This window comes from Harpia harpyja, chromosome 6 (genome assembly GCF_026419915.1).
Source record: "Harpia harpyja isolate bHarHar1 chromosome 6, bHarHar1 primary haplotype, whole genome shotgun sequence".
Classification (NCBI taxonomy): domain Eukaryota; kingdom Metazoa; phylum Chordata; class Aves; order Accipitriformes; family Accipitridae; genus Harpia; species Harpia harpyja.
This window is the reverse complement of record NC_068945.1, coordinates 472,701-497,491: the sequence shown is the minus strand read 5'-3', so window position 1 is coordinate 497,491 and position 24,791 is coordinate 472,701. Positions and strand designations below refer to the sequence as shown.

At 45.1% G+C, this 24,791-nt stretch overlaps 1 protein-coding gene across 15 annotated transcripts in view; it reads right to left on the bottom strand.

Moving 5' to 3' along the window:
- The window catches only part of PPFIBP1 (PPFIA binding protein 1), a 117,385-nt gene that overhangs the window by 40,812 nt on the left and 51,782 nt on the right, over window positions 1–24,791 (bottom strand). For all 15 annotated transcript variants that reach the window (XM_052789194.1, XM_052789198.1, XM_052789195.1 and 12 more), the window contains exons 3-6: window positions 14,850–15,011; window positions 12,613–12,818; window positions 1,721–1,807; window positions 381–494 (exon numbers count right to left, since the gene is read on the bottom strand). In XM_052789194.1, the coding sequence (XP_052645154.1) occupies window positions 381–494; window positions 1,721–1,807; window positions 12,613–12,818; window positions 14,850–14,913 (471 nt within the window). In that variant the 5' untranslated portion in view covers window positions 14,914–15,011. The remainder of the gene's footprint in view (window positions 1–380; window positions 495–1,720; window positions 1,808–12,612; window positions 12,819–14,849; window positions 15,012–24,791) is intronic.

Sequence of the window (24,791 nt, the reverse complement as noted above, 5' to 3'; positions counted from 1 at the left end):
GGATGCATCTGAGATCACAGGGGCATTATCATGGGTTGGCTGCCAGGACAAGAAAAAAGCTTCTCTGTCATCACAGTTGCTCTGGGCAGCAAGGAGCTTTGAGGAGAATCCACCCACCCTGCCAGAGGCTTTAATCCAAGTCTCTTTGAAGTTCAGTGAGGAAAGGCTCAAAGAAGAGCAGAACTGGATTCCTACAGTGTAAAGCAGCACTGACTTTGCTAAGTACAAAAACTTTAAAGCAAATATGGCAGAAAATTATCACTTAGTTAAGAGGCATCAAGGGGTGCAACACCTTGACGTGCACTGCTCTCACCAAAGCAAAATGCAGTTTAAGACAGAATGAAGACAGACAGCAAGACGGACGTGGGGCTGTGAAATACCTGCTGCAGCATCTCTTCCGTGGCATTCAGCTTCTCCCTGTGCTCCTCTAGACAGAACTCCAGATCCCGAATCTTTTCTCCTTGGGCCTCCACCTGGTCTGTAAGCACACTTACCTGCACAGTGGAGAAAAAGTGATGCACGTTTAGTACCTTGCACCCACGCCATATGTGTCACCTGAAGAACTGTATGTGAATAACAGTGCTGGATGGGCCAAAGATTAAATGGGACCATGGCGGGAGGAGGAGTTGCAGCAGAGCTCTGCAGTGGACACAACATGTGGCAAAGGCGACAGGAGAGGAGGGAAAGCTCTCCCCTCACGCTTACTGGAATTTCAGCCAAAGTTCTGGTGGATGCATTGCAATTCTGCATCTCCCCTTCTGACTTGTCCCGGAAATTTTCATAAGGGGTGGCTCCTGCATTTTACAGCCAACAATTATGCCTTTATTGTGACAATACATTAACTAAAACCCACTAGCTCCTACCTTAACAACCAAATAGCTAAACATCACTGCATATCATTTATTCTCCTTTCCAAATGATTGCACACAGTGTACCATAGCACATAGCTTCTCCTTTTCAGAACAATAAAAGCAAAGGAGGTTAAAACACAGGGACTGAGCCTAGGCAAGACCAAGACATCACCTTTTGAGACTGCAGATCGATTCCCATTTTGCCTTTTCTGAATGAAAACCTTTTGTTTTAAACAGGTCTTTCGAGGAAATCTGCAGTACTTCTGGGAACGAGGGCAAGCTGCCTAGAGCAGCACTTGGCATTGTCACATCCCCAGGACATGTCCGCATCAGGGGATGGCAGGACACCTGCGCCGACCAAGGGGTGCCAGGTAGTCCCAATTCCGACGGCGAGAGTAAGCCAGCTTGCAAGAGCACCCGGGGCTGACCCAGTCCAGCCCAGGAGCAGGTGAGCAGGACCTCTGAGGAGCTGCTTGTCTCCTCTCACCCACTGGCCAGTCCCACAGCTTTTGTCACCTTTCAGGAGGACAGGACATCTGTCACCTGATGCAGACAGCATGTGAACGGTCATGGAAAATGGTGATCTTAAGGATACACATGAATGTAAGAAGGTGGTTGCTCTGCAGACCTGCTCAGATAACAAGATTCAAAAAGATATCAGATACACAGAAAGAAAGGCCTTTAAGATTTTTCCTGCAATCTAAATTCACACCTATCCTTAATCTGGGTTAACTCTCAGGTATCAGCAAGCCTTCTGAACACTGTTCAGGACGACACAACTGCAAATAAATCCTCAGAGGTTTTATCACATACTATCAAAAAGTCTTATGAATGCAAGAGCAAAAAAAATTAATCTAGGTGACTCTCACTTGCAGAACAAGAGATTCCTTATCATTTTCCAGACGAGCCAGCCTTTCTTGATAGACATCTCCATTCCCAGATATGTGTCCATTCGTCTGAAAAAGACAGCAAATACTGCATAGTCAGCAACTGTACCGTAAGTGTAATTCAACTTTACCAACACGCTTCAGGATTATTTTTAGTCTGCACAGTTCAAGAACAGGTTGAAAGTATTCTCCAGCCCCCAAAGGGTTACAAATCAAATAAACTGTCAACAAAGGATACAGTACCACCATTCAGGACAAGAATTGTTCAGGGGCTTAAAGATGAGAAAGGAAGAACCTTCTGGTGACCCAATTCTGCAAAATTCACTTACTGTGTATTCAGCGTTTTGTTAACAAAATTTGTGTTCAGTGATGTACTATGCTAAGCCATACTTGCAAAGAGACAAATACCCTGAGACATTCAGCAAGTGAAAAAAATCAACATACAATCTACAAAATGTGCATTATGCTTCTTGCAAGTCAAACAATCTTTTCTAAAACACACAGTAAGAGACATCCTTTTACATCAGGCACATTTTACTGGGTATGGGTGAATGTCTGCACTCTAAACGCATCTCTTTGTAAAGCTGCCTGAGGCTAAAGAGAAACAAGAATACATGTTAATGCTATCAGAGGGTTCAGAGGAATCAGCAACTTTCTTTCTTCATAATAACTTCAATGCTCTTGAGCAGCGAGAAGGATTTTACTCTATCCATATTCAAAGCTGTCTCAAAGCACTTTGTGATGGATGCCACAATCAGATCTCAGCTCAGAAAAGAAATTCTTGTTCCCGTCACTGCATAAATTGTTTAGAGGAGTCTGAGAAGCTGCTCTGAAATCCAGCGCACTCAGCAGAGACTCCCACCAACATTGAGAAGCCTTGATTTCCTTCTGAATATGTGATGAAAAGAAGCCGGGCAACTGATCCTCATGCCCCGGTGAGTCTGCTGCACAGCCCTGCCTTGAGAGGCCACCACCACTTAGGAGCTGCAAGCCTCGGGCTCCTGCTTTGAATCTCCCTTTCAAGCAGCTCATCTCCCGTGATTTCAGAGGATGCCTCAGGAAACCTGCTGGCTAGAACTCCTTTTCTAAGTTACATGTCTGACCTTGGGTGGTGGGAGAAACTGCCTCACTTGAAACTGAAAGAATAAAACTCCCACCAGCACCACTTAAAGATTAGACACAAAGCAAACAGGAGGGGGTACAAAGTATTTGACCTCACCTTAGTGCTCTCAAGAAATCAGGCTGTGTCCCGGCAGCTTTTATATCAGTGTGCAGTAGCAAATGTGTCTCCCAAGCATACATGGGCAACTTTTACAAGGTCACCATAGTATCTCCCCTGAAATCACTAGAGCTACAGCAGACTAAGAAAGGATGCTCTCTAGTAATTTGTACCAATACCTCGTATCGTAAAGGTACCCTGTATCTGAATTACTTAGCAGTAAATTACTAGGCCTTCTGACCATCCAGCCACTAAGCACCAAGGCAGAAGTACTCTAAACCTCTGAGTTTGCCCTGTTTTTCCCCTGACCTCTATCAGAATTTGGCTCATGCCATAGGATTTCCATTCAATATCAGCGAGATCTTCAGTTTTGTAACACTTTAATTTAGGTGAAAGAAGTCAAACAGATTCCAAAATAAACTTGTTAGCTGCTCAACTAACAGGTTACGCTTTAATTTGTAACTTGACTTGTACGTGAAATACAAAATTGAGGTTTTTGCATACTTTTGCTATTCTGTAGCTCCCTTCTCATTTAAAGTCCTCCAGTACATCTCAGTCACTTACTCAGCCTCCATAAGAACAGCATCTGTATTTTGTAATATACAACACATTTATCAATCCAGTGTGCGTGTCTGATGTAGGAAAGTGATATTCACCCCTCATTACAAGCAGGCAGCCGAGGTGCAAAGACACCCCTCCATCTTGCTGGGGCTAACATGAAAGTCCTTGTCAAAGCAGACTCAACTCCCTGCCTCCCAACCACCACCACATCAGTGCCCTAACCACTGAACCTCCTGGTACCTCTCCTCAGAGTAACCAGACACAAATTAACTAAAACCAAAGACTGCGTGAAGAAAATACAGGGAGGTAAGTATTGGTTTCACACTACAATGAAAATGTCTTTATGATGCTGTGAAAACCAACGAGGTGTTAAAGTAGAATGTTAGTCATTGTGCTTAGCATCTTGCCAAGACACCTTTGTTGTTAAACTTCGTTCACGCTTCTGAAAAAAATCCTGTTTTGCTCAGCACGTCATACTTGGCTTTAAAATAGGACCATTTAGAGAGTAAGAGTTCAGCCTGCAGCTGCACATTGCTGTAAGAAAGAGGGAGGAGGTGTCGGGAACCCCAAACAGGACTGGAGTAAAGGCTGCTCTCCCACAAAACCAAATACAAAGATGTCTTTGCTGGCTGTCGCCAGAAATATTTTGTAAAATCTGCATAAAAACAAACCTTCTGTAGTCCACTGAAAACAGAAAACTTTGTGTACAACCCAACAGCAGTTTGCTTTTTGCCTGAAACATTGTTAAGTTCTGCATAATACCTGGGACTAACTCTTCATTTTAGGTATGAAAAGGCAAGGAAGTCACTGACTTTGGTTTCAGCAGGCAAAAAGATGAGAGTTGGAGAAAGGACAACACAGAAAGGCCATGGCAGCTATTTCACAGAGCAGCAGCCCCAGCATCTCCTATAGTGGTGCAGAGATCAGGGACCCACAGGCAACGGCCACATGATGCCTTCCCGCATCTCTCCTCTGCGCTGTTTCGCTGTTTTCAAAGGTAAAAAGTTGATAACTGGCACAATTTTCTTCCCAGAGAGATGAGGAAGGAAGAGAGGAGATGAAACACATAAAAAGAACAGGGCAATGATGGCCAGTGAGCAGGACTGAAGAGAAATGGAAAGGGAAGATGCCCAAACACTGGATACGGGAAAGTAGTGCATCAGGAGATGGGGTGGAAGGAGCCCCAACGGGGAGGAATGGGCTGCAGGGAGGTCTGAAAGATGCCAGGAGACCTGGTGTGTGCAAAACCTGGGTGAGCAACATTTGATGTGTCCTTCAAGAGGAGTTTCTCTCCACCTGGGAACCCGCAGCCTCCCCTCGGACTGAGTGTAGCAACTACTCACCCTGCAGAGCAATGGCTCCACTTTGAAAAGAAAAAAAAAAAAGAAGAAAAAAAGAAAACTAAATATTTGATTCAACAGCAACTACAAGCATATTTGGGGCACTTGGTAGTTCTGGATCAATTTTGTATCATCAAAGTCAATACAGGATTAACATAGTGTACTAGCTGTGTAAGACAAGTTTAGCCATTTTCCAAAGAAGGCTCTTTTTCATCAGCAACTTAAAATCCATCTTCAATTAAGCAGTTAGACTTTGCACATGTTTTCAATTTAGGGATTAACTGCAAAACATTGTATGGGAAGAGAATGCAGATTTACCAATACCGATCTTAATCCTAAAAACAAAAGAACAGTTGTCACAATGCCACTGAGGCTTCACAGAAGTTTGAGGTTAAGCATTTACTTAAAATGCCTTATAAGATCAGACCCAGTGCACTTAAAAACTCTGCAAGATCAATCCATGACTAATCTGGTAAACACGTGTGCAAGCTTTGTCTGCAATCATGTTAGTGTAAAAATCCACACTACTCTGGAAGGAATTATTCCTGTAATAAGTAGATGCATCACCAAACTTTCACAGCTTGCCTGCCCTCAGTCGTTAATCCCTGTTCCCTGGAAGCGAGTTAGCATTCCAAACCACAAGGAAGTTTCTAATAGCTGCTGTTTTCAACCTCTCAATAATAAAAAAAGAAAAAAAAAAATCCATTTCCTCTCAATTGCTGAATTCTCCTTTCAAAAATAAAACTCATTTTTAGCCTACTGCAGCTGATACCCTCATTTCCCTTCATTTTCTCTTCAGCTTTTGAGACAAAATAAGCAGCACAAATCACACTGTTCTTGCTGTAGATGCAATTTGATTTGTATAGAAGGAGCTGCCACTCCACAGCATTATTTTCTTGTACGGCAGATTGCACTGACTGTTTTGACCACCACAGTCCAGTCAACAGTTGAGCAAGTGAGCTGTCCCTGACATCTCTCTCCTGACCATCTGGAGTTAAATTAGAGCTCATCAACATGCTTATGTTGTTCAGATCATTATAACACACATTACCTACGCTTAGTTAAGCACAGCTACGCTGTTCTGCTTGTTCACTCAGTTTTAGAGAGTCCCTTGCAAGGGGGCTCCTCCAGCCTCAGCTACCTCAACATCACTTGGTGTGCCACGGGCAGAGCCTCCAGGTTTTCCAAGCAAAGTATTCGCCACCCTTTCCTCTGCAATACAGAGCTGTGACAGCTTTACCCTCTCTAAGTATTGATTCCGTCCCAAATTCATACCGGTCAAGTCTGTCTGAATGCAACCTGTACCAGTGTTTAACCAGTTTGTGTGGGAGCCCACCACTGCCCTCCAAAACTGGCATCTCCTGCATTTCACACCTCCCTACTCACTGCTGTGAATATTTGCAGCCTGCTCCACATGGTCTGGCAGCAGGCAGGCAGACCTGCTGCTAAGCTTTTCCTAAAGTTTATGGATTAGTTCCTCCTCACAGAATGAGCAGGGGAAAAAACCCCACAAACCCACTCAAAACCCACCACCGCATTGTATTTTAAAATCACTACAATAAAAGTGAATTCTGAAAGAAAACCAGCTTAAGACAGACCTTCACTCTGAGGAGTTTACCTGAAACATTTTCTAAATATAAGTAACACGGCTGTTGAATAAGGAAGATGCAACCGTTTCAAAATATTCAATTTCTCCAACAGCAGCTCAGTTGATATCTGATACAAGAGAAAGACAAAACGCTTATTCCCTACCAGCATCGCCCAGCTATGGCTTGTCACTCAGGGAGATGCAAGAGCCAGAACAAACACCGATAGCCTTACCTTATTTAGCCAGATGCAGTGTCCGTGAATGTCCCAGCTATACTCCATGCTGGTCACGACTACCTTCATGCACTGGAGGACGCGAGCGACTGTGGCAGGCAGCCGAGGCTGAGCGCTGCAGCCCCAGCACCGCGGGCGCCCGCCGTGCCAAGCGGTGCCGTCGGGGCTCCTCCGAACCCGGACGGAGAGGTTCAGCGACGGCAGGTTTCCTTGCCTAACCCAGGACGGAGGCGAACGCGGCAGCGGAGCGGGAGATGTGGGAAGCGGAGCCGTGAAGCAGCAGCGCTCCTCAGGCAGAGCGAGCAGCTCCTCTGGGGAATTAACACATCAAAGCCCGGGAGTTCTTCCAACTTGAGCCTGCCACCGGGATCCCGACGCACAAAGGCCAGGCAGCAAGGCAGATGAGGATGCAGGCAGGGGAGCGCGGAGCTGTGTAAACCTGACCGGGAGCAAGGACAGCCCCACGCCGGCGGCAGCTGGCCATCTCCGCTGTCGCTCCTCACCGAACAACGCAACCCCCTCCTTGCACCCTCCCGGCTCTGCGGGAATCATCCAACGCAAAAACACGTGAGAAAAGAGCGATTCCAATCCCTTCACCTGACAAGGTAAACGGGAGGGAATTTTCTTTTCTTGATGGGCGATTAATCGTAAAAGCTGGAAGAACACGTGTAATTCACTTGTAGGCACCAAGAAAGAGAGGAAGGAAAAAGTTGACTCAACTGTCCCAGGTCTCACGAGCGGCTTGTCTGAAGTTTATGTCGTACTTAAAAACGATGTAAAATGCAACGGTTACAACCAACCTCTGTCCTCACGTTTAAGTTCCAGTTTACCCAGTAACAGCAGCAGCATAACAAATCCTTAGTATTTTTGACCACAGAGCCTAGCTCTGGGAGTCCTGTGATTATCTCAAAACCCACAGCTTTTAATAGTAAAAAAGAAACATTTACAACTACCGTTGATACGTAAAAATCTCAAAAACATGAATACTGAATAACCGAGAACAAAAGAGCAGAGCAGAAGCTGAGTTTTTTAAGCCAGACTGATGCATTTTGGATTAGGAATGGTGACTTTCAACAGCTCTGCCATCAGGGCTGCCCTACGCTCCAGCATAGGACCGCAGGGGTTGTTCTTACTGCCGATGAACTCATCCACAATGCATGAAGATGCCAAGATGTGCTATAAATGAGCCCGTATTATCTTCCAGTGTCAAAAACACACCAGTCTGGATGATCACCTTTAGTAAGAAGCAGGGTCCTGTGTTTCAAGAACTTTGAGAGGTAGATCTCTCTCTCATGGATAAAAAGTATTGCCAGGAGGCAGTTTATGATGACAGGCTGAAACGGTATCACAAGGCACCTTTCATATTGCAACTTGAGGAGGGATCTCAAACGGGTGTTCGGTGGTAAACGCCTCTGTGCCACACATTACCATAGGACCTCTCCATAGCTAAACTCAACATAAGCACAAGCAGAGCCAAATGAACGCACAGTACGCCCACACTAAGACAATCAAACAACAAACCTTGGTTTGAAGACAAGATTTTTCCATGAATAGGAAATATGAGATGATTTCTGGCTAACCAAACCGCTTCCTCCACTTGGGAATTACCCTGTTGTCCAAATAGGCCAACATATCTCTGTAAGATTACAAGCTATGTTTATCCAGCCAGGAAAATTTCTCTCTGAAATCTAATATCCCCTTTTATTAACTCTCATTATTCCCAGCCACTCTCTGGAAGAACCAACTTGTTGAAGAAGTGTCAAAGTCTGAGGCTGGAACGTGAGATCACAGATCTGCTATTCACAGCAGCAACACTCTGGATTGCACAAGCCACTATGGGTATCACAGCTCAAATTAACTATCATCTTCAAATGAGCCAAAAATGTTCTTCAAGAAACCTCTGGAGACCATAAAGTTTGTTTTGCTTTAATGATCTTACAGCCAACTTCAGAAATTCACTTCTGGAGTGAAAAAAAAAAAATTATTTTTTATATATATATATATATATATATATATATTTTTTTTTTTTTTCTCAAATTCAGAAAGTCACTTCCAAAGCTAAAACCACAGTTGCACTTGCTGTGGACTTTAAAGTATTATCCTGGCTCTTTCATTCCAGAAGCACATCCTTTAAAGAGGAGAAGGCACACAACAGGACCCACATATACAAGTTCAGATCAGGAGCTCGGGGAAGCTGGCTCTGAGGTGTGGGAAGGGACTGTCCACCCACTTCTACCCTTCACCCTCCTTTTTAACAAGACACAGTTGGTTTCTTCTTTCTGGGAAGGTTGTTGCATAAGATGAATTTTTAAAAAAACACCAAAAAAACACTGTCAAGAAAAATAATAACCTGAAAGAAAACTGTCTCGTTTGTTTCAACTGAAGAAAAACTGGAGCAACACTCATGACTGGGAGCAAGGTTTCTGAGAATTATTCTTCAAGAGAAGGATCTATCAACTTCCAGCTAGACACAACAGGGCTGCCTTGGTCTTGCAAAAGGCCAAGTTTCATTTAAAATGGTCTTGTTACTGGTGACGATGTTACAGATTACTCACGCGCTGTCTATATTCAAGCCACAAGCTCCGTTTCACAGAGTACAGCACATGTTTTATTAAAGTATACGTCAGAATACATTAAACATTTCTGTTGATCCGGAGAAATCTGAAAAAACTCCAAAACTTTGGAAGAGTTATGATCTGGCTATAGATTTCAGGTCTGGTCCCCAGTGAAAGCACACACTCCCAACACGTCTGAGCTTAGAAAAGGCCTCAGTCCCTCTCCAGATTTTGAACAAATGGCCTAGTTTGTAATTTTAACCACGACATTCACCTGCCCTCCATTTGCGCATGGAGACATGGGGAGGGTTTCAGCAACACAGAGAGCTGTAGATGGACAACTAGAAATTATGTGTTATAGTTAAATTGGCTTATTTGTGCAGCAGAAAGCTGCCCATACAACTTCTCTGAACTCCCCGTGGGGACCATCCCATGGATTCTCTTGGAAGAGCTCTGCCAGATGTCCGGGCACTGTACGCGCACCCTGGTGTCACGTGGCCATCTGACATCCACTGGTTAAAAAAAATCAGCATGAGGCATTTTAACTCGTTGGCCCTTTTTGAGTCCTTGCATAGACTTGTCTAACACACCGAGAGGAGCAGAAAGGAAGTGGTCACTAAGAAGAGCGGTACAGGGACCCGGGGCAGCTAATTCTGGCATGGCAAAACTGGATGCTCTGCCTCATTTTACAGAAGCGAGCAACTTTGGGAGACCGCTGTCAGACCCTTTTCCCAACTAGGGCATCAGCAGTTTCCCTGCAGGGGCCAGGAAAGGATTTTTCTCTTGTGACACACTGTTTGGCAGCAGTGAACACTATTTTTGTTTTCCTCTGAGACACAAGAGACTTGCTTACAGCTTCAGATGGGATGTCACACACCAGTTCCACCAGCTTGGAATAGCCCGGTGGATGCAATTACTTCATGCGTGGCAGATTAAACCAATTTCAAACCAAGGAGGTGTCTTCCCTTCCTTGGTAAGGTTGGGCATAGTTGCAGAAAGCCTTCCTGCAAATCATCTGGGGAATTCACGTAACACCTCCCTGCTCAGACAGGGACCAGCGACACTGGTGACACCTGCAAATCCCCTGCTTTGCAGCACAGTACAAAGTGTAACGTTCAGTCTTTCCTACTAGAGGCTTTAAGAATACCAGAGAGTACAGGGGAATAATTTGAGGCAGACTGAGGAGAAGCATAGATGGAATAGCCATTTTCTGCAATCTTTTGTACACACAACCCCTGCACGTCTTTTCCAGTGCTCAGGAGGCACTAAGCTGAATGGCACAGCACAGCTCTTCCTTTCCTGGATTCAGCCCACGGCTCCAATGAAAACCATTACTGTCTCATTGCCATGCAGTGATCCGTATCACACCGGTCTGAAGGACCTCGTTCCAGATCCTAACAGCCAGACATCCCTAAATCACACATTTGCCATCACAAGGGGCAATGACTGGCCTTCACTTCATTAATCTCAACAGGCACTGCAGCCTCCAGCCACGCTGCTGGGCCCCTTTACTCCAGAATAACGTGCTGTGGATCAGCATCACTAAGCGTGGACTACTGATGTCTGTGCACTCCATGGGGAGCAGTTAATTTCCCAAGGCTGTTTATTTGGCATATGATCATTTTTTTATTTCTAAAGGCCATACCTGCATGAAACCTGTTATGTCCCTTGATTTCTGCTCCACACAGAGCAGAGACTAGTTACAGCGATGTTCACTGCTGTACATTACGCAGGAAGGAAACGCTGATGTTAGCGAGAACTCTGCATGTTTTAAAGATCCTACTCGAATGTCACTCCCGTCTCCTCCTCCCGATCTCAGCGTTGGCTGCCATGTTTTGACAGCGGGGGCGAGATCCAAATCCCACTGGAGGCAGTGGGAAAGCTCCCACGTGCTTCATTAAGTTTCAGGCATTTTCAAATGAGTAGTTCAAAGCAAAGGGGAAAAAAAAAAGCTCCCCCCTTAAACCTTTCTGCAAGAGCTACAGAAGCGAGCCCAGGTCCCTGTCTCTTCCCACCGCGCCATGCACAGGTCCCGTGCCACTGGACGGCACGTCGGGTCACCCAGCGCCAGCCCCAGCCACCAGTCTGGCAGGCACAGTCCTGCACCTGCCACTCCGGGCTGCAACTCAGCGCTCAAATAAATCCATTTATCAAGATAAAAGCGCTTTTTGCAAGATCAGAGGTGGCTCCAGGGTGACCAAACCCTTTCTGAGGCGGTGTGATGCCCGTCCTGGGAAGGGACCAGGCGACGGTGGCTGCCCATCCCAACAGCAGCAATGCACAGGGTGCAACACAGAGCCACCACGGTGGCCTGTCCTGCATCAGACCCAGACTTCATCAGATCTGGCATCCCCATTTCAGCAGCACGGTGTTACCTTGGCCAATACCAAGTGTATGAGACAACAGGACCTGGACACTGCTGTAAAACCGATTTGGCAAAATATGCAGAAGCGCACACCCACTGCCATTGTTGTAACAGCTAGAGACTGACTTAAAACCTGAAGCATGGCCTCTAGAAATAAGTCTTGACTTCCACTGCTGGAGCTTTCCCAAAACCTGGGCACACCTGGACTACCACAATGCAAACCCTGCCACAGACCACGAGCACAAGGACTCGTCTTTGGCCCTGCTAGGAAGTCACCAGTCACAGGGCACCCGGAGGCAAAACCAGCGGGTCCTTCGGAAATGATGCCATGTAACTCATCTTCTGAAAAGCACAACATTTTATTTCCCAGGGTAGTCTTCAAGTAGCCTCTACTCTAATAATACTTGAATTTTTGGGAAAAGCAAGTCTTGGGGGAAAAAACAGCCTTGTCGGGTATATTTTGGTGTATTTTTAAAGCAAGGTGACAAAACCTGGCAGATTCCCAAACACAGAAAATAAAAATTTGGTTTGGTATCCAGATTAAAGAGATGCTGAGCTTATACCACTCACTTCTGTTATAAACCAGTTAAGGAAGCTCAGCAACAACACTGGTCCTTGTAGAAAATAAGCTGCCAAAAATGCTTTTTAGTGAAAAGTTCATATTGAAAACAACTTCCCCCCCCCCCACATTTAAGCATCTGTTTCCTATAAAAATGTCTTTCCCCAACCCTCTGAGATGAAACTCGTTACCAAAAATATTTGCTCCCTAGATCGAGGCATGGTGGTACATCAAAGAAAGCACAGGCCAACCCATTGCATGAGGTATTTGAGCAACAGCTTTTCCAAGGCCCCACAGCAGCATCTCCAAACCAAAATCTCTTCCCTTTGGTTCTTTGAAACCTACTTTAAAACTTTTAAATGCCTGCATAAAACACAGCCCCACTGCCAGAGCCAGCCTATCTAACATACAAAAAAAGCGCGTGCGTTACGGGTGAAACAAGGCAAGACTGTACCATTTGACTTTGGAGCCATTCGATCAGAGCCTCGGCCGTCGAGTCTGGGACCTGGCAGCGCAGCCCCTCTCTCTCGTCTGCTTCCATCATCTCCAGCAAGCCCCGCAAGTCCTCCACCAGGTGCAGTGCCCGCAGGCCCCCCATGAAGGGGGAGGTGGGGGACTGGCAGTCAAAGATGCCGTTGGAGTACTCCAGCGCCTTCGAACCTGGGGGGAGCAAAATCACGCGGGGTCAGGCACGAGGCAAGCGGGTCAGACACACAGCAAGGTTGAGAAGTGCTAGGCAGCGTTTGCTCCCAGCAGGCATTTGTCTGAACCGAACTCGGCGCTGGTGCTCGATTCTGCCCGCACCACACAACAATTTGGAGAAGGGCAAGCCCTTGCTGGCATGCTACATGGGTGGAAGCTCCAGCAGGAACGAGGAGGGCTGATCCGACGGAGGACGCGTACGCCACAACCGTGCCCACGGGTTCAAGGCGCGGGCTGGGCTCCTGCTCCTCGGGATGTATCAGAGGTGGGAAGTATCGTGGGGGGAACAGGCTCTGCTAATGCTTTAGTCACCCTGTAGGGATTGCGTGACCCAAGTCAGACAGTGATGGTGTCCAGAGGAAACCGTGCTCTGCATTTTTCATGTAGGAGTATGTTATGCTGCTCCAAGGCACTGGAATGTTTTAAAAAGAATAAAGAAAAATATGAAGATAAATAAAAAGACCAAATCACTTCTACACGAGAATAGATTTTAAACCCAACATGACAGGGTAGCACTGACATTTGCATGTTAATAAAGAAAAAAGCTCTTATTTGCATAAACTCACAGTACATATATTTGACCTACATTAAAAGTCGCTATATATTAAGTAAGGAAGGAAACTATGAATTCAGGATTAAGGTTGATTATAGTCAACCTAGCTAATTCCAACTATAATTCCAGCACACTGATTTGTGACCTTAATACTGTAATGCCTCAGCACAATGAGACATGTTCATGACAGAGCATCACTTGTACTGTCAACTTTTGGAAACTACAGTGATATGCCATATATGCACTTCCACGAACTTTCATTCACCTCATCTGGCAAGCCACAAAAATGCAAGTATTCTGCTAATTCCCTTTGAAAAAAATAAACAGAAAAAATCCCCAGCAGCATAGGAGTTGATAACCCTTTGTTACATTACTTTATAGGTCTGTTCAGACACATGGGTAAATGAAGTCTGTGGTGACTTAAACATCTCAACATCACATTTTATTTTTATATTAAACCTCATCCTGCCATAACCAACTTAGGCTCTTGGAAACACAGATACATGATTGGAGCCAAATACCAGTATCTACTTATGGAAATGACTAAAGTCACAGCTTATATGTATTTTTAGAGATCATTATGATCCAACTGAATCCACTTTACATGTGTTCCTGCTATGTGTCCTTAATATCTTTAGGAAAACTGCAGAGAAAAGTCATTGTTCAAACAAAGCACGCACTGTACGATGATTTTTTTCCCTAAGGGAAATTATTTTAAGTGGAACTCTTAAAGACTTTATAACTGTGTTGCTATCCTTGCAGAATATTTTTTCAGTTTGGGTAGCTGTTTGCATAGCTCTGCTGGAATAGGATTAAACTATTAACTTCTTGTTGCTTTGTTCCTCTGTGTTGTGTACTTATATTATTTTCTAACTCACTAGACTCAACTTAAAAGCAGAGGCTGTATACTTTGCGATGCCTCTCCCTGGTCCACTTACAATTTACAAGTACTTATAAAACCCTCAAATGTTCAAGGCAGGTCCAAACCAAATGTTTGGACACAGAGCATTCCAATTTTGAAAAAAGGAAAATTCAATTAATGTTTTAACTCTGTAGAGTTGAGAGAAGTTCAGAGTAGCCAGTATTAGGCAAACTTATTCTTCCTGCCTTGCAGCAGCTCTTTAAACACATTCAGCCTGATTTGAAACATGCCTTGTCCTTGGCTTTCATGGTGCTGTGTGCACCAGCTGAACCGCATCACTCAGCTACTTTGAGCAGCATTTTGATGGAGGCTAGGAGAAAAATTACAAGCCCGTAAAAATTAGCCATGTCTGTGTGTGAAAGTCTGTGCAATCCCTCCACTCCATTTATTTGTAGTCGCTGAGCTGTAATGGAAGACACCAAACACGTTCCCTTCTCAGCCTGAAACTCTGCCCTCCAGGTATGACAAAGGAGGACTGAAACAGCTGAAGGAACAAGCTGCCCCAAGTGTTTACCTGCTATAATGCCATCCATCTGCTCCAGAGCCGCAGCGAGCATGTCACTTGCATCACTCATCATCTTCTCTCTTCTCAGGAACGATCACCAGCTACACCATAAGGAGCAATAAAACACCGGTAGTGTGAGTTGGATCCAGAACCTCAAGTCTGCAATTCAATCTGCAAGAGAGAATTTCATTTCACTGCATGTTCTCTGAGTTCAGACACCACCGTTGCCGGACCAGCTGGTAGACTGGGACCGTTTGCTGACCACAAGACTTGGAGTTGTTCACCACCAGGCATGAGCTGGCATCAAAGAATCAAAGCACCAACCTGATGATCCAGTTCCTACCGTCGGTCAGTCCGTGGCCTGCTCTGCCCGCAGGTCCGTGCCACTGAAGGGGCATCCTATAGAGCACCTCAGAAACCCCACACGGCACTTCAGGGAAGCTTGCATAGAAGACACAGGCCTTCTATCGCTAAAAGGAAGCTGCAACTCAGCAACAAACCACAAGTCTATCCAGTGTATTTTTTCTCCCCAGGAATTTGCTGGTACAGAAAAAGAGTCTGACCATTTGCCCAAGATCTCTGGATGTCTGACAATCCAGAAGTCCTGGGCATGCAATGATTTACCTACAGGCAGCACATCTCAAATGCCCAGGACTCACTAGACACAGCATGCACGCACAGACTATCCCCCCTGACAATGTTGCTCCGAGCTTAGCAGAGATTCACACTGTAATGATGCAGTCTGATCCTACCCTCAAACTTTTGAAAGCCAGAAGTGGTCCCCAGAGGAGTATTTCCAGCAGAGCCTGGAAAAGCAAACCTGCCCGATGTGCTGTCTGGGCAGGCGAACTACCACACACGAAATCCTGAGTTAAGCACATGCGTCGGTACTTTGCTGAAGCGGAGCTGCAGAGGTCAGAGGTGTGCCCGATCCCTCCACCCCAGCACAACGGACACACAAGGCACCGAAATAGCCCAGACTGCAGTGGCTTTAATCTAGGACACGCGAGACTACTTCTGCTATAAATACAGTTAGGGAACAAAGCTAAACAAACACCAGGAAGGAAAACTCGCTTTAACCTTTTGCATACCCTGCCATTTGGTTTTTGTATTAGGCCACACCACTGCTGACATTTGCCCCAACATAAGCAATTAAGAAAGTTGTTCACAGTTGCTCTGGCATAAGTCCTGGAAAACAGTCCACTAAAAACCAAACCAAACCAAAACAAAACTTCACATTATAAACTGAATTTTCCCTCCTACAAGTCACCTTATTGGTTTGACCCAGCTGGAAGGTAGCTTTTATTGGAGACCGCCAGATAGCTTTGCTGAAATGCTACGGTAAAACACCAACATTTAAACTTCCATATCAAAACTTTTATTACATAAAGTAGGTCCAAACTCAAAGATAATTTTTGAAGGACAGCACAAAGACTGCTATGCTTTTGACAAATGCCTTGCTTTATTATTTAGTTGCCAGAGACAGAAAAGCCAAAAGAACTTTAAAAAGTCAAAATACCTGTAAGTAAAGTAAAGGTATTGCAAATCTTAAAAAATGCAGTAGCATCATAACTGAAGACTTCCAAGCTTCAAGAAGGAAGCCCCCCAATTTAAACACAATGTAAACAGTAAACTTCAAGCAGTACAATACCTGCCATAATATGCAGATCCTTCAAGATATTTGGTCTGGTGCCTCTACGCCTGACAAAAATGAGCAGAAAACACAGCTTTTGCAAAAACATTCACTTGGACAATTCTGAGGACAGTCTTGTCCTTTCCCCTTTAGGATATCCTGGCTTGGATAACCAGGTCCTGCTGAAGTCTAGTGAACATGGGCATCTGCGCTGGATTTCCCTCTGAAGGCAAAGAGCACACAGAGACACCCCAGGACTGCTGCTGCTCCAGGCAAAATGCTGATTCCTCACAGCTCTAAGTGGAAAAGGACCAACAACGCAAAGCATCCACAAACCGGCGACAGCCAATTAATGCTTGGGAATTGGGAGTGCCCACGATCTTCCCAGTGTGCATAAACACCTGATGGGGTGAGTAAAGAAGACAGAGCCAGACTGTTCTCAGTGGCACCCAGTGACATGACAAGATGCAATGGGCACACATTAAAACAAAGGAAATTCCACTTAAGCATAAAAAAAAAGTTTAAAAAAAAAATCGTTTTTACTGTGAGGGTGGCAAGCACTGGAAGGAGTTGCCCTTTTGGGGTCTCCATCCTTGGAGCTACTCACAGCTCCACTCACGACTGACTGCCCAGCACAGCCTGCCCTGGGCAACCTTGCTTTGGGCAGGGGGTGCGCTGGAGGCCTCCGGAGGTGCCTTCCCACCTCGGCCATCGTTAAGCTCAGCACAGCTCATGATCAATCATTAAACACAGTACTGAGGCGGCTGCCTAGGCAAAGCCAAGCTGCAGGCTAAAAACGTGCTAAGGAACAGAGTGCTCCCTAATCACGCTTGTTCACAGTGCACCCCTTGTTCCTCACCTTCTGTCAAGGAGACACATTAATTGGGAGCAAAGAACTGCTAATTTACATTTGCACAATAAAGCCATGGCTCATAGGCACAGAAAAATCACCATCCCTGGACTTCATCCAGGCACAATCACTCCTCACGTTTCCAAAAAAAGCACTCCTTGCTTTTCCTAAACAAGGGTTTTGTCCATGGTTATCAAAAATCCCTAAGACAGCTCTACTGAAGGGAACAGCAGTGGCAGACGGCGGTACTAACAGCAACCAGGAGACCTCCAGCATTTACCCCAGTGTTACCAGGTCCTACCTCCAAGGAAGGAGAGATGTCAGTCTACAGTGTTTCCTCCACTGCTACTGCAAAAGGACCTGTGCTGCCGAGAGCAGCAGTGAGAAATTTTAAGATAAAACATAGTGAAGCGAGACCATGCAAACACAGTGATCTCCAAAAACCCTTCCAACACTCATGGAGCATCTGTTAGCAGCCTGACCAAGCCTGCAGCTGAGAAACTTGGGAGAGGTGAAATAGAAAGAACAAAAAGCCCTCAAGCCAAACAGCTGGAGATGATGCAACAAAATCCCATTTCCCCCGTTATTTGGTCCTGGAAGTGGTCATTGAAAACTAGCCTGGAATGGCACATCCTGCTCTGGCCACCTTCCCAGCACAGTGCATCGCATCTAGCAGTCAGGAAGTAAACCGCTGTGATAGCAAAGTACTGTTGGAGGCATCCTTCCCCAGAAAGGGCAGAGGATTCCTTTTATTCTTTGCACACCATCACCGGCACACGGGGAACAGATGGGCAAGGGGGAAATCAAAGACCTCATACACCAGCAGACCAAAGAACCAAACTGCATGAAACAAGAAAAGACAACAAACCGCAGGAGGAAGGGGGTGAAAAGGGGAGGTGCAGAGGGAGTCAAATAAAGGCAGTTATTAGACAGAAGTCATAAATCAGCAGTCTTTATGGATTACAGGGAAGAAGACAATACTGAAACGCCAGCGGACCAATCCCTCCACCTGCTGAAGGGGTCTGAGACTGCCTCTGACTTCACAAACTTTGAGAGGATCCTGGGCTGACCTTCCCCGATAAACATGTTCCTTTCTTCATTTTGTTTTTTATGGCTTTGGTCTAATAGAAATAAAACTTAAGACAAAACTCAAGGCTTCAGGGTTGTTTTTTTTGGCAGTGACTAAGGAAAACCACAGTCAGGTAACACGAATGAAAATCCATCTTTAATAAGTGCAATGGAGCTCTTTAGGAAAATAAGGAATAGCTAATATTTCAGATGATGTCAAGCAGTTTAAATTCCTTTCATTCACAAAAGCAAAAAGGAAGAGAAAAAAAAAAGAAAATCATCATTTTAACACAGATGGATCTATGACATGGCAGATGAATGAGAAACCAAGGGGCACACAAGAGATGGAGAGGCAGATGCACGAAAGCCACCCATGGCATAACGCCATCAAGAACACACCTGGGAGGAAAGTACTGACAGTACCCTGTGTGACAGACCATTTAAAATAAGTTTTCCCTTGCTTTCCAAGAAAATGACGACTTACCTTCCTTATTCCTTCAATACGTACACAATCAGTGCAAGATGGGGTGGGGAGGGATGTTTTTACAGAAGTCGATCGCCCTTCTAGAGCTCCCAGCTGAATACCTCGCTCATGCCAGCAAGAACAAGCACCACTTCATCAAGGCTGTATTTACAATCCACCATTAAAAAAATAAAATACAAATGCAGCTATCTCCACTATCAGTTACAATTAATCTTATCACTAGCTGGCATTTCTACTGCATTCCTGGCTGTTACAGAGATGATGTTATTTGGTCTTACTTGTTTAATGTCCCTTTCTCTGGTTTGAACACACCAGCCGGTTGCTAGGGCTATGCTGTTCACTTTTCAGTAGGTGGAGATTTTTTATTTTTATTTTTGAATGACATACAAACCCTCCGGCTACAGCGCTAGTGAAGATGTATTCCAAACGGCTTACAGAGAAAACAAAACACTGTACTGCAAAGCCAAGGAAAGCTAGAAAAAAACAAGGGGCTTTGTGAATGGGAACTGCAGTCTGCTGGATGCAAACAGGAAAACTGCCTGAATATGGATTTCAAAATCAGATATTTAATTAAGATGGCAGACTTTGAAAAAAAAGAAAAAAAAGCACTTAAACATTTTACATATGTAGGAAATTATAGTTTCCCCACCCAGAGGCTCTCTCTTTCCTAGATCAAACAACACACAGACAGGCATCTAGGGGCAACATCTTCAAGCCTCTTTCTTTTTGAGGTGGTCTCATTCTGGAAGTCCACCTGCAAAACACACCACACTTCAAAACCCAGAGGTTTGCAGAGCTGAGGAGAATCCGCTGCCTGCTAGCAGGTCTGAAGGCCAAAAGGACATACCGTACCCTGTGTGCAACCTCCCTGGGGAAGGGCAAGGGCTGGCCTTTCGTCCCACTCGCCTTCCTCTTTGTGCACAGGCTCCTCAAACGCTCAGCCTTTGGAAAGAAAGCATCAGCTACAGATTATTTTTATGATATGATGCAATAAGATGGATGACTTGAGTTTCCCAGCTCTCCCATTCCTACATAACACTCCTTAAATCAGGAAATTTTGATACACAGGAATGAAAAATCTCGATTAGGGCTTGCTTCTGAGAACTGCAGAGAGTAAAAAAAGGACCCCCAAGAGCAGGCTGTTACCCCAGAGCAGTCTACCACAAAAATACAATGAAAAAGCCAACAAACTGCAGTCACCTCTTATGGGAAAGGTGGAAGGAGAGAACCTGTTCCATGGCAAAAGTAAGACCCCAAATTTCACCTTGCTGTCAAAATTAATGTCCCTGCATTCTTGGTCCTACATTTACGAGACGACTGCGAGAGGTCTGAAGCATCTTCTGGATTTGTCTCTCTCGCCTCACAAGCCATCCTTAGCAATTAATTTTACAAGGTAAAGCTCTATTTCATGAAGATAAATGCCATTTCAGACACATTATCACATCTGTTTGTGCTTCTTCTGGCTGACCAGAAGAGAAACACGAACACACAGAGACTTACTTGCAAAATGCATTTCAATCACAAATAAAACAGGCTTCAAATGAATTCCGTCTAAATCTCTGCCACGATTTCTCACGGGATGTTTTGAAGATACTCAAGTATAGTGCCACCAGTCAGTAGCACTTTAACACTTAATAACGAACATATTCAGCTGATTTACACTAGGAGTCATTGACATTTCTTTTAACACAAAAAAGACTCCATTTCATACCCTCCAGGCCCGAAAGAAGAAACTAAAAAAGAAAACGGACCCTTGCTGAATATATTGCTCTGGCATTTTGCAAGAGACGAGCAAATGAAATTTAAAAAGTAAAATCAGGAAACGCTGGATATATCTTAATGTGAATAACGTAGAGAAGTACCTTAGCACGAGGCCGGGACGGGAAACCCGTCAGGTCCCCAAGATGCTTTGAGTTGCGCCGTTCAGACATCGCTCGCCGTCCCCAGGAGAGGCCGGGGCCACGTGGAGGCAGCACCCCTCCCTGCCCAGGTCCCCCCGGGCACGGGGACACCTCCCGGCACCCCCTCTCCCCTCCGCGGGCACCGCCGCTCTCTTGCCCCGCGACGGCCGAACGGCCGTTAGGCGCGGGATGAAGCAGGACGGCCTGGCGAGAGCGGGGACGTCCTCTGGCTGGTCCTTCCAGGCGCAAGTCCTCCTTTTCAGGAGGATGGCCACCAGGAGCCCTGGCCCTGAAGCGGGAGCCCAGTGGGGCCAGGCTCAGGGCCCCGCCAGCCTGCAGGCTCAGCACCCTCCGAGAGCCCAATGCTCGACCGTGCAAAAAGGATAAACGTTATTAGGAATAAAAAACGACCCAAACGTTGGCAAAGGCTTACTTAAACTGATAATGCCTATTTATTTTTATATGTATATAAATAAATTTCTTCTTGAATTTGCTGAACTCTAGTCAGTGACATCAAAGCAATACTGTTCTCGTATTACGCAGGACTACAAAAAAAGCAACAAATGTCCCTTTGTTCCCTAACTTTAGACCCTTTCTTTGCTCCCTGAATTTCATTATTTCTTTATTATACAACAAACATTATTTATTTCCTCTAACTGATAAAAATGAATGGAAACACACTGAGGCTGAAAGTCTATCCCACAGTATGTAAGAAGCATCTTGAGATAAAAGGTATCAAGGCACAGAAGACACTTGAAAGTATTTTAAGAGCATAAAGCACAGAAGTCCTTCCAAGATATAACTGTTTATACCTGGGAAAAACTTACCTCAAATCACACAACAACTTTTGTAACCAACCAGCTCAGTCACGTTCTGCGCTTTGCCTTAAAATTTGTTAAACACATTAGTCATGATGCAAAAGCTAAGCCTCAACAAGCTAAGCATCCTTCAGACACTTTGACAGAGATGTATACACAGCAAACAGCTTATATAAAGGCCCAAAGTCTCTGAGTCAAGGCTTATGGCTTAGATTCATATCCAATTACAAAACAAACCATTTATTTTGGTCTGCAGTACTGAAATCATTCTGGTTGCTTATCTCTGCTGCCCAATTCTCCAACAGCTTTTTTTTGTTGTAACTGAAAGGAATTTTCAAAACACAGCAGGTGACAGGTTACGTTGTTCCGTGATGCACAAGCGAGCTCTGTGATCGCTGGACGACGCCGAGGCAGCCAGAGCAGCAGTACCTTACCTGCAAAGCAGCCATGTAATGCAAATACCTGTCTGCAAACGCTCTTCAGACTCACTTTCACTCTACCCACAAGCAATCCAAAGTCAAACAGAGGCTTGCAAAAAAACCCCACAGATATACTTCACTTCAGGCTGTTCATGTTTTACTGGTTAACTATTTAGTAAATGCCTTCAACTACTCACCTTAGAGAGTCTGAGAAATCAATACGCTATTTTCTCACATTTTGCTTGGGTCCAGTCATTAGAAAAAACAATTGAGATATTCATTCCTCACTCTGAGACTGCTAATGCAAGCAAGGAAATGCCTCACATTCCCCAGCAACATGTTACTGACACACTGTGGCCATACCGGCTACGAAACAAAAGAGGCACTGTTGGGTCAGAGTCCAAAAGGTAGCTCTTCAAAATACCTTAAGAACCACCAAATCCTGAGCGCAGACCCACGTTTAGATCCAATTTCATAGCTCATGCCGCTTTCTGTTAATGGGCTGGATCCAAAGATCAAATTCACAAACTTCCAGATTTGAAAGGGTTTGGCTTTACATTTTGGTCTAGGAGTTTCCAGATCCACAGTTTCAGTGTTGTCACTGCACAAAGCAAAAGTAGAGGGCATCCACCACCAAAAAGCCCAGAAAGTAAATAAAATATATTTAGCTTGAACAGTATTTTCATATGTTTAACTACCAACCACTTGTAAAGAACAACAGAAAAACCAATACTTTGTAACACTGCAGCATCAATTGTTACATGAGGAAAATTTTCATATAAAGCCCCAGGCTTTACATCCTTGCCCTTCTGCCTGCCTCTGATTTTGTTATCTTAAGATTTATTTTTCCAGGAGGAATATGTAAAAGAAGAATGTGATTATCTGAAGTATATGCCTTGTGCATGAGGATACTTCTGTTTTTTAAAGACGCATGATTATCTGAGAAATTGAGGTTGCCAGTATCACCACTGAACCACTGATACACCAACAATCCCGATACAGCACGATTAGCCACCTCTCTCCTCTTGGCGTTTTAAAAATTAAGCAGGGTAAAATTCAACATGGTTGAGGACTTTTTTTTTCCCCCCTTATGGGGGGAAATGGGACTGAATTTTAAAGAGAAAAATATAGGGGAGAAAAGTGAAAAATAATAAATTGTAGGCCAATTTTCACTCCAGTTTTCTCTTGTTCACCTCAAACACATGTGTTTTCATCTTCTTTCATCTTTTCTCCCAAACTAAAGCCCTTTGCCAATAGCTCACGCTGGAGCTTTGCCAACAGCTTATATTTAGGTAGTACACTTGGGAATCTGAGACATTCTACATGAAGACAACCTGCTTTAAGGCAGCACATGACTTTAATCACTATTAAAAATGGACATTGTACCTTTGAGATTCCTGAAATATCAGATGTAGGTACTGTGCACTTCAAAACACAGACTTCAAAATTTGAATTAGTTCTCAGCTTTGAAAAGGCTCCAAGTAGTTCATGTGCAAAACACATTCTGAAATGTGCGTGTTTGTTCTCATCAATGAGAAAACAAAGGCGAACGTAGTCACCTTTGTGTTTTGACAACTGCTGTGGGTGCTACCATTGCCAACCAGAGCAGCCACACATAAGGACCCTGCAGTGCAACACACTATCCCGCTGCAGGACAAGGAGATACCTCTTGCCCAGGGAGCGCAGGGCTGCGAGATGCTCTCCCCCGTCCCCTTGGGACCATCTTCCCCTTCCTCCGGGACACAGTCTGTGTTTGCTGCCCAGCTCCAGAGCTGCTCATTCAAGCCCAAGGTGAAAAAAAGGCACTCACAGACATAGCTTTTTCCCAGCGCTGCCCTTTGCACACTTTCTCTTGACCGGCTTCTGTCCCCCACGTCCCTTCCCAGGATACAACCTCCAGTTCCTAGGACAACACAGCCCCAAGCCTGATAACCAGAGATTTCCATAACGCTGGAGTAAGCAAAGTTTTTTTTATTTTTTTTTTCAGCCAGGATCAGAGCACTGTTGATTTTGTCTTGCTTTTTCAACACCAAAGTTTCAGTGCCAAGATATGAAGGACAAAAGCCGTATGCTCTCAGTTGGAGGAAAGGGTCCTTCTCTTCTCTTCCGAATCCTGCACTGATGAGTAGCAAGCAAACAAATCCCACCCCCAAACCCTATTATTACAGTGCAGCTTTAAGGAGCCATACGCTGTTCTCGCTGCTGCCTAATGCTCACCCTTGCTTAGCTGGGGAGCCATGTGTCCTGCCCACCCTTGGGCCAGCCTCGCTTCTCAGCACAAAGACTATTTTGCAGCTAGGACACAGAAACCAGCTCTCTTGCTGCCCACTCCTTTTTCATGAAAGTCCGCAGCCGGCTATTCAGGATAGAGGTGCTGCCTTCTCCATCCCATCTCCACCTCTCCTCCTCTTGTCAGACTGATACCTCCTCACCACCCTTTGCAGAAAGATATTTTCATGCCCTGGTGCCCTTTGGCCTCCAGCATCACCCAAGGCTAAAAAACTCAGTGGAGCAGGGGCTGAGCTGTGCCTGGGGCTCAGAGGAGCTCACAAGAGGAAGATATCACTGCTAGGAGAAGGGGAACAATGCTGGAGCAGGCTGGAGGGCTACACTGATAATGTGGTCATGGGGTGGCAGGTGATACTGAAGGGTAGGAGGGTTTTCACCAGCAGGGTGGAAGGAGGCAAGAGGTCAGCATCAAGCCAGAGCTGTGACCTCTGCAGGAACAGAGCATGAAACAAACCTGGTCCTCGCCCTACTGCCTTTCCTTTCTTCTGC